At 35.8% G+C, this 10,822-nt stretch overlaps 1 protein-coding gene across 1 annotated transcript in view; it reads left to right on the top strand.

Annotated features, from left to right (window-relative positions):
* Positions 1-4,767: 4,767 nt before the first annotated feature.
* Positions 4,768-10,822, top strand: part of LOC104167482 (junction-mediating and -regulatory protein-like) — a gene marked incomplete at its 5' end in the record, with an annotated part of 7,316 nt that continues 1,261 nt past the window's right edge. The window contains 3 exons of the mRNA XM_009707760.1: positions 4,768-4,854; positions 7,416-7,511; positions 8,792-9,338. Of these exons, the coding sequence (XP_009706062.1) occupies positions 4,768-4,854; positions 7,416-7,511; positions 8,792-9,338 (730 nt within the window). The remainder of the gene's footprint in view (positions 4,855-7,415; positions 7,512-8,791; positions 9,339-10,822) is intronic.

The following is a 10,822-nucleotide window of genomic DNA, read 5'->3' on the forward strand; positions in this document are numbered from 1 at the left end:
CTAAAGGTCCCTTCCAGCTCAAATGATTCCATGATTCTGTGGTTCTATGGCATCACAGTGCTCTCAGAACTAGTTCCAGCTCTCTAGTGATTTCATTTCCCAGCATAGCATTATCTGTAGTTGGGTGCTACAGTGAGATACTTAGCTTTCAGCTTCTAAAGATACACATATTAGAATAATGTGTATTTAAACTTGCAGGGGGAAATGAAAGATTTTTATTTAAACAAAAAGAATAGGCAGAATTCGTTGTTGTATGCCATTTTGTGGCACTTGTTGGGCAGAAAAGAACATAGCCATTTTGATGGATATTTATGTTAGAGGTATTTACTGTAACTGCTCTTATTACTGCTGAATAACGGAGAGCTGTACTAAGCTTGCTAGTAATTACCTGAAAATCAAGACTCTTGTGGCTTTGGTTCAAAAATAAACAAGCTTTGTATCTTGAGTGACCATTCTAATGATATTGCAGAACATTGTTAATGAACACTATTTATAGTGCCTCATATGGGTAGTTGTACTTGACAAAAGTCAGAGGAAAAGAGGGTTTTTGCTCTGAAGAGTTTGTAGTTTAAGTTAAGTGTGCAGAACAAAGATACACATGGAATGCAGAAGCACACTCTAGATGGTGAGAAGGAGTGCAGTGATGACTGAATACTAAGTGGAGAAAAGAATGGAGTTTGAGGGTGCATTTGGAAAGCACATGCTAGGTGGTGAGTCTCTTTCTCCAAGTCTGTCTGTCTCTCTCAATTAAGAAACATTTATTGTTGACCTGAGATGAGAGTCTACTTAATGGTTTTCAGATTGTCTTCCTGACCATGCTTGTTTCAGCAAAATATCTTAGAACAGACTTGTAAACAAGCATTCTGTTTTGGATTGGGTTGGTGAGGTTTTGATGTGTAGGGTGTTTTTTTTCTTTCTTCTGTTTTTTTTTTTTGTTTTTTTTTTTTTTTTTTTTTTTTTTTTTTTTTTTTTTTTACCCTGTTAATTCTGTAGTTGAAAACAAAAAGCAAGCTGTGCATTAAGTTGTGTATATCACAGTCTTGTGATATAGGAATTATAGTCCTTGTTCATTATTAGGTTTTTGGCACCTGACGATTCCCTTGGGAGAATGTCTCCTTTCTAGCAGCAGATACCATTGTTAAGAAAACAATAGGAAATTATTCTGTATCATCAGTTTTTATTTTTTGGAGGAGGTCTTTTCATCATCTGGGTATTTGAAAATCTTTTCTGTAGAGGAGATAAGCCAGTGAATACGAGTCAATTACTCTGTATAGAATAAGACTATATGTAATATAACTACAAACTTCTGTGACTATAGTCTCTATTAATTTTGTTTTTTCAGAAACTCCCTCTCTGTTCTTCCAGTTGATGCTTTTATTTTTTTATGATATTGTCGAATAATTGTAGCAAACTTCTATTTAGAAATTTTTGCTAAAGGTTTGTTACAAACCTTACTCAGTTGTGATTCTGAATAACTGAGCCAGCATTTTTTAAATTTATGGTTTTACAGAGGTGGATGTTCTTTCACTGTACTACCATGAGTATAAACTCTTTATACAAACCTATTTGCATTTGTTAAGCTATGATTTCCTGATGTTCCTCTGAGTTGATGACAGTGAGTTAGTTATTAAAAATAAGATTTTAATAGTGGTCTCACTGTATCTCTTATTTCTTGAAAGGTGGTTGTGGAATTTTCATGCATGGTATCGCTATTGTTATCCCACTCTACCCCCTGCTGGCTGCACAGTAGTGTTAATTAGGTTATCATATGGAACAAGTAGCTGTTTTAAAAGGGAACTAGATTTATAGCAAAGAGTCAAGGTAAAAAAGATGGTGTAGAAGGCATCTAGAAAGATATCTTTGGAAAAATAGAGTTGTGAAGAAATTGAATTATTTTACATCCAGGAAGAGTATTCCGTATCATGAACAGACTGGGAGAAGGAACTGGTTGGTGAAGCTCTTTTGGGTATGTTCATAATATGTGCTTTGATCTAGGAAGCTTCCTCACATGCTGTTGTGTCCATTTAATAGGACACCCTTACTGCTTTGCAAGCTCACAGTTTAAAGCATAGCCCATGCCAAAACAGGTGTTATGTAGATGCAGTGACAGCTGGTGTTGGGTTACTTGGTATGCTTTCATACTATTATTATTATTATGACAACATAAGGGCATAACCACACAGAATGCTTATAGTAAAACATGGTTTCTGCACATGCTGAGCTTACTAAATGACAAGCTAACCTTTTAATTGGGATGCTTTTCGATCTGAAAGCAAGCCTCACTGGAATGAGAAGTGTAATACTAGAGCAGACTCCTTACCTATCTTACATGTTACTAGACTTAAACATGTAGCTTATTCAGTGACAAAGGCTGAAATCATTCCTCAGCTCTCCCTTTTTGTCTCTTTAATAGAAGTACAATATGATACCATGAAATCAGTCACATGATTAAAAGAGGAATGAACATTACTTCTTGATGCTCTCTCAATTCCATACAGTTGGTCAACATCTTTCTTGAGTGTGGCTCTCATTGGACGAAATGCTCCTACCTTCCCAGTGCTGAGAACGAAGGACTACTTCACATGTGCAGCAGGCTGTATTCCTGCTCAATACACCCAATTGTGGTGTTTTCTTTTTGTTTGCCAGAGTTTGCTGGTTTATGTTCAACTTCTTATGTTCAACTTATGTCATCTTCCAGAATCATCCAGATCATTTTCTTTAATGCTGACACCTGGCTGTTTTTTTTTTCTTCATCCTTTGTTTGCAGTCACTTAATCTTGTCTACAAGTAGAGCCCTGTATTTATCCCTATAAAATTGCAGCCTTTTTTTTTCTTTAGACCATTTCTGTAATTAGTTAAGATGATTCAGGTTTCTAATCCTGTGCTGCAACATGTTTTCAACCCTCCTAGTCTTTTTTATTTCAAGTCATAGAGATCTAATTACATTAAAGTAGCTTGTTTATTAGTACAAAGTCAGCACTGAATATGTTTTGGTCTGGTTTATCCTCTTTACATACTTAAAATATCTTTAATTATTGCTCTTAATTGGAATGATTTAAATGCTGATGCTAAAGAGAAAATGTTTCATAAAAGCATGCCTCGCAAGAATTTGAGACATGTCAGAACCCCAAACCAAGCCTAACATACATTTTCTCATTATTTTAGAATACTTTTTTTTATCTTGTAATATACATTCCTCATTATTTTAGAAGACTTTTAGTCGAATTTAACACAGAAATAAAGGTGAATCAGTAGTAGTATTATGAAAAGTCTTTCAGATTCTTTTATATTATTCTGAAGCTATTGCTGTGTCTTTGAAATGCAGAAATGACGTAGTTTGTACTTTCGCAGTTACAAATTAAATGGATTAACTTTTCCAGCTGTATTAATTGAACTCTTGTCAGGGAAAAAACTCCACTAAGAAACAAACTTAAAACCCAGCAGGATTTAGCTACATATATATACACCTCTGAGGAAGCTGGGACAGTATTTCCACAGAAACTTACATTCTTGTCAGTTACCTGTATATGGTAGCAACATTGATGGTCTTATTGTTTAGAAACATTCAAGACAGCATAGTATTTCTGTCCTGTACAGGAGCACTGGCTATCCTTTTATGTGGTCACAGTATGTCCATAGTCAGCTTGGAGGAGAACATAGCTTTTTCTGCATTTCCAAGTGTCCAAAATGGTGTTTTTTTTTTCCATCCCTCTCCTCCTTGTTTTTGTGTCTTTCTGCCACTCTGTAGTATCTTGCTTGACACCTGGTAACTCCATCAGCTTCCCCAACCAATGCTTTCAACAGCAAAGGTCCTGTCTGGCTCCACCCAGTAAGTCAAACTGACTGGTATCTGGGAAGCCCATCACTTTGGTGTTCTCGCTGCAGTCACATTCTGCACTGCTTCCTAACACTGCCCTCTCTTCAACAGCCATGAGATCTGTTTCTTGCTACACATCTGACTTTGTTCTAGTTCTGTGGGGTACTTGTACCAGGCCTAATTTCTCTGGCCCGTACTCTCTGATTTCCTGGCCCTCAGTATTGTCCTATGAACTTGCCTGACTTGTTGCTACTCTAAATTCCTGCACATGCCTTTTAATTGATACTCAATTCAGTTCTTTTTATATTATCTACCAGAACTTTGAGTGTCATCCTGTTTCTTGTCATCTGTTGTAAGATGGCCTGGTTTGTGCTTTTTTTACCATTTGTTATTTGCAGGCATAAATGCTTGTTTTTAAACCAGATGTTACAGATGTGAACTTAGTATAATAGGTGAACCTGCTTGTGCATGCATAAAATTGTAACAACTTTATTAATGTTTGTGCTAGCAGATCGTACATGCAAAACATGAACTGACATTTGTAAATGGGAAGCTGTCTAGTTGCATAAACAGAAATATGAAGTATATTTGAGAGTTATTATCCATCTATACAGATACATGAGAGTTAGACAAGAGTTTTAGGAAGTATTTGACATATTGGTGATTGTTGCCACTTTTGTACTGGTATTATAGAACAGACTTTTCAAACAGCTGTTACATGTATGTATTCTTTTGACAGTTAATAGGTTTGGGTTTGTCTAGCTTGGTTTTGTTTTCATTTTATGATTTTATGGTAAATTAGATTAGCTTGGTTAAATTAGCTTGTCTGAGATAGGCTTTGTAATTTTTATTTTTCTAATTCTTAGTGCTATTTGCTAAATATGACACTATACCCTGTAAATCGATATTTGAAATTCATATTTTATAGATAACATTTTATGTCTCTACAGGAGATCTGTATTGCAAAGCATAATGAGAAGATCCAGCAGCATCACCAGAGTGAGGAGGAATACAAAATGCACCATGCTGCTAAGCTAGTAAGTTTGAATTTTCTGCTCTTGAGTTCAGCCTTTAGTTAATAGCTTGCATTCCTCATTATACGTTAATTAGGAGACCATTCAGAGTGATAGCTGTTCTAAAAAGATGGTGTGTATCCCTGACATTTGCACCATGGATTTCTGTATCATATTATGCGGGTAAGGGGGAGTATATAGCTGTGTTAGGATGATGTTGAACCCAAGCAAATAAAACAGTTCTTAATGCTAAGTTCACTGTCTAAGTGATTACTGCTAGGGTTAGGCTGCATGCAGTTTGTTACCACGTGCACATAGATTATTCCAGACATCTCCAAGTACACTGTTAGATATGCTGAAATGAGTAAGGAAACCATACATGTTTATTCACAAATCTTAATAAGTTCGTTCTTCTGCTTCTTACTACAAAAGAAATTGCTTGGATTGAGTTGTGTAAAGATGCAGTTCCAGCTGTATGCTCCATGATTCTCTGCACCGTTTCATTGCAGAGAATAGGCTAGCTAGTCTAACTCGTGGTGAACATAATAGACTTTATCTTAAAGAATATTCGAATTCTGGGCTAGATCTTGGCAGCTGATATAGTATCAATATTTAATAAAGATCACTGACAAAGATGCATTGAAATCCAAGTCTCTTTAATTCAGGCTTCAATTAGATTAGTGAAAGTGATTCTATTTCGTCTTTATACATTTTTAACATTGATACATTTGTCCAGGAAGTCAGCTGCATAATTTATTTTATGAAAAGGCTACTTGTGAAAGACAGTACATATTGGCATACTCGTTCAGAAACTTAGAAAAATACTTTTTTTTTTTCCTAGTTCTTACAATAAGGCAAAGGAATTTTCTGTGTGGATTGTAGTCCATTTATCACTCTTAAAAATAAGACTTGACAAAGCTGAAGGACTTTCTTGTCTGTCAAACACCACAGGGATTTTTGTTATTTATTTCATGGAGTTGCTCACTTGCATTATATAAAAAATCTTATGTTAATTTTTTTGTCTTTTTTTTCTGTTAATAATGTGCCTGAAAATTTCTACTATTGTTGCACGATAGGTTTTCAGCCACTGTTTTTCATGAAGGATTTTGAAAAGATAACCTCAAGGGTGTCCAAACCTGAAACCAAATAAGGATTGCCATTTCACTATTCGTATTTAAAACCAAACCAAAAAACCCAAACCAAAACAAACAAGAAACTCCCTTGTATTTGAGACTGCTTCAGGAGAAACTTGATCTGATTGCATATGTAACATGTAGGTGTGGTGGTAGAACTATCCTTTCTTCTTGCTATAATCTTTTCTTTATGCTTCTATTTTAACCTCTTTACCCCATTGCTCCGTTACTTTCTTTTCACCGCATGCTGCTATTCCTCTTCACCTTTTCCTGTTCCCCGTCCTTAATATTTTTCAGACATGTTCTCCTCTTCCCTAATGCATCTGTACTTATTTCCTTCCAAATCACAGGAGTTGGCTCCCTGTGAAGGACACCAGGCCACTAGCTGACTGCTGAAAAAGGCAGGCAGGCAGACACTGCTTTTGTGTTGACTCAATGACAATAAAAGTTCACAAAAGTGATCAGCGTTTTTAATTATGATGATGAAGATGAGCTTATAAAAGTAATACTAAATGTTGTGAATAATTTAAGAATTAAAACTGCTGCTCTGCTTAGGGTTTTTTCTGTATAGTCACCTGTTCTATCACTTTTCCTGATGGTGTCTGAACTTGCATACAGTGACTTTTGCCATCTGATAGCTAGCATCCACTTTCAATAAATTTGACCAAAGAATAGTGTTTTGTTTCAAAGATACAGTAACAGTGCTGAAGTTTTGTGAAAACAGATGACTGGTTAAAGGAGGTAGATCCAAATGTGTGTTTTCACTGAGGTAAGATCCCCAAACACAAAAAAATGCAACTGTCTTACCTGCAAGGAAGAGCTTCAGACCGTTACTGAAGTGAGATTACAGAAAATCAAGCTGGATTAAATAATGACAGCATAAGTTAATCAAATACAAAACTTTCATTTACTGTTGTAAATTGTAATGAAAATGTTTACTTAATTTGCTCAGTATTGGATTCAAAACTTTGTGGCACTGAGTTCTGTTATGTCTTGCACTGTGAAAATACCAATATGACATGTTTTAAATGGGCAACCTTGCAATTTGGACTGTCATTTTGTTCTTGGAATAAGAGAAAATGGATATTGGTTTGCCGTCTGGCTAATTTATACCATTTTTAATTTAAGGGGGCTTTTTTCCGTATAATATTCTGTCACGTCTCTAGTTTATTTCTCATCTTTCAAGGTAACAAGTCTTCAAGTGTTTCAATTCCAGATTGAAATCTTTCTTTACTCAGCTTTGCATTTCTTCAAGATTATAAAACATGAAATGCATAGTATTTTTAAAGGGGAAGACAAAGGCCAAGTTTTGAAGTTCAGAAATGTGTTTATTTGAGAAGTAGATAGTTAGGTAATTCTTAAGAATTAGTAGAGTTATTTTAATTCCATTTTTAATGATGCTAAATATAGCACTGGATGTAATATTTACATGTTTTCCATATATTTTCTCAGAAGCGAGATCAATTACAAGATGAAGAGGAAAGAAAGAGCTCCTGGGTTAGTCAGGAACGACAGAAAACACTGGACAGACTTCGCACATTTAAACAGGTAACAGAAGAAGAGTTCTTCTTTTCCACCAGTTTCTCTTGCAAAAGAAATTTTCACTCATTCCAGGACTATTACTACGCTATTAGCTATTCTTTGTCATTATGCAGTTAACTGTTCTTTGGAAAATTTACAACAACATATGGCATTGGTGGTAATTAATTCCTCTGGCCATTGCATTCCCAGTACTGTAGTAAGCTTCTGTGCACTCTTACATCTACACATTGTGACACGACACTTAATGAATGTTCCTAAAAGAAGTATAATGTAACTGGTATTTCCCACAAAGAGCATTACTGTCTGACATAACCCCACTACCACTGATTGCTAGAACACCTGCCAATACCTGCCCCTTCCTATTACAATTGAAGTATTAGAAAATGGGTAGAAATGGAATGAAGAGGAGGGAATAAGGAAAGGGGTGAAAGTGCAAGAAAACAGAGGCTGTATTAATTGGCAGAGACTTTTTTTGATTTTGCTGAATACATTAAAAAATGTTAGTATGAGACGTTTCTTTAATGGAAAGCTGTCTTGCTCAGCAGTACGCTTGTCGTGTCCTCATTGTTTGCAAGGCTTTTGAATTGTCTAGCTTCTGTAAATTAAAGCAAATTTACTTATTTTAACCAGCAACTGTTAATGAACTGACTTTATGTAAGAGCACATTTATATTGTTGTGAGCTTTATTGCTTTAGGCCTACCATAATTGTGTAAAATGTATTAAACCTGTCTTTCTGAAGCAGTTTAAATTTTGGATGAAACTAATATGAAAAAACAGATATTGAGGCAGCAAATTTAAGAACTAAATTAAAAATAGTTTGGAAAGTCTCAAAATGATTGATGTTTTCTATAGATACCTTTTTAAGCAGTATCATTCACATCTAAGGCCAGTGTATTAGGTCAGAGAGGACTTTGGTGCAGAGGGAGACATTGACCAGTTTTAGAAAAAGAAAGCAAGAGGGAATTTTGAATTTTAGTTTCCAGAAAAAACAATTTTGAATGTACAATCTGGTTCTTAGTGAAATCCTAGTTCTAACCCATGTATATCCCTGACTAGACCAATCATATGTAAATTGTAGCTTAACTAAGAATAAAAATTAAGAAAACAGATCATTTTTGCATAAGGGTGAGGATATATTTGCTTTGTTTTACATCCAGAGCAAAATGAATGAAAACAGCAGATGAATTCTACTTGTCAGAAAGGCAAACCCTAATGACAGGTACTTAGAATCTAGAATAGTGCATTGCATGTACTTACCTAATTCTCAGTAACTTACTCACTTTAGCGGTACCCTGGGCAAGTAATACTTAAATCAACCAGACTACGGCTGGCTCATGCAAGAAGAAAATGTGCAGCCAGCACAGTGTCCTGTGTCGATCAGCCTCAATCTTTGCCAGCAGCCATACAAATCCAAGAGAAAAGTGAAGTGGTGGAATTGGAAAATGCACTTCAACCTTTGCAAGTGCAGCAATCCACAAGCTTAGGACAACTTCAAGATACCTCGTTACCTCCCAACGGTGTTATCTCCGAACTGCCTCATGTTAGTACTTCTCCACTCACTAGTAACGAGCTTCAACCAGAGACTGTTACTGTAGCACCGCTTCCACCCCCTTTGCCTCCACCACCTCCGCCTCCACCTTTGCCCTCCAAGGAAGATGATAACAAATCCTTCGAGAAAAACGACAGCTTTGTTAAACGTCAGAGTGAGGAGAAGGGAGTCCAGCACTCTTGTGGTGTCCCACCAGCACATCTGTTTGACAGCAGTCAGCTAGTCAGTGCCAAGAAGAAGCTTAAGAAGACTGGTGAGCTAGAGGGTTTACAGAGGAGGAGAGGTAATGTTTTCATTTCTGTGTATTTAATTGTAATGCACATCAGTTCCTCTTTTGAAGCGCTCTATAGAAAAGTGTATGCTGTGATTCATTTATAATTATTAATGGGAAAGTTGTTAAATCCTTTTCAGTTGACAAATGTTGGCAACTCAATCAAATGTTAGGACCTTTACAACAGCGTGTGGTATACTTGTTCAGTTAGACAGAAAACACTTGTGAAGCTGACTTTATGACGTACCACGTTAGACTGGCTAGAAGATGGAGGTAAACATTGTCTAAAAGAATCTTTTCCTAGGTAATTTACAGCCAGTACTGCAAATATTATATGCTTCACCTGAGAGTGCAGTGTTTCTTTAATAACAGAATTTTACATAATTTATGATGTAGTAAAATGAATACTTGTCTTGGGACATAGGAAACCTTAAGAAAGCTTTCTTCAAGGTTTCTTCAAATTTTCATACAAAAATCCATAAACTGTCAAGTACCCTTGAGAGCTGAGTAAGAATATATACATTTAACTACAGCTGGAAATTAAATCTGCAATCATTCAGCAAAACTTGTTAATAAATAGTTAAAAGATGAAAAACTTCTTTGGAAACTAAAGAGAATGAATAGAACACAGGGCTGAGCTGGGAGATCTTGGTACAACTTGTTGGTTCTGTGCTGCTTGTTTTTAAGTGTTTATCCTTTATCCCATCTATAAAATGGGGACAATGGCAGCCATGTTTGAACAAAATAATCCTGGTGTTTTGGTGAAACATGCTATATTAGAGCAAAGGTTTTATTTGAAAATCAGAGAAGGGATTTTCAAAAGCACTCAGCTGAACTACTTTACTAGGAAGTTGCTGAGAAAAAGTACCTTGAGTGGGCCTTGATTCACACTGCTGTAATATGGCTGTAATATCATTTTATTAAAAATTCTATCTGGCTCTGTCAGTTACAGCTACAGAAAACATCCCTCCATTGACATTTTCCCTCATCCAGATAAAATCAAAATTAGAACTGTCTTCATCAATCAGACAGAAATAAAAATGTTTCCTCTAGAATTTTTCTTAAATGACTGAAAACCCTTGAAGCAACTGCACAGTTATAGAATTCTTAAGCTCTTATGAATCTTGCAGGTACCCTGTCGTAAGTTCATTATCGATTTTGATGCTGCTGTCCTCCATTTTTCTTCTTCTGTAGTTCTATTGTTTGTTTTTCTGATACCCATTTTATCTTGCAATTTTACATAAAGCACGTATTTTGTGTACAATTTGATATACATCATAAAATGACAAATATAAAACCAAATTATATCCTCCCTCTTAAGACTATTGTTAATGTCTGCAGCAGTGCTCTACCTGCTGCTCTGTATTCCCTGAGATGTTCCAAGTGTCTAAGTGGCTTCAGATATTTGTCTCTGTATGACAGATGAGTGTTTTACAATCCTTCCTTCCTCCTCCAAATGTAGAGTCCTGTATTCTTCTTTTATTTCTCTCTTTCCC

Source organism: Cariama cristata, unplaced genomic scaffold (genome assembly GCF_000690535.1).
Source record: "Cariama cristata isolate BGI_N322 unplaced genomic scaffold, ASM69053v1 scaffold36839, whole genome shotgun sequence".
Lineage (NCBI taxonomy): Eukaryota > Metazoa > Chordata > Aves > Cariamiformes > Cariamidae > Cariama > Cariama cristata.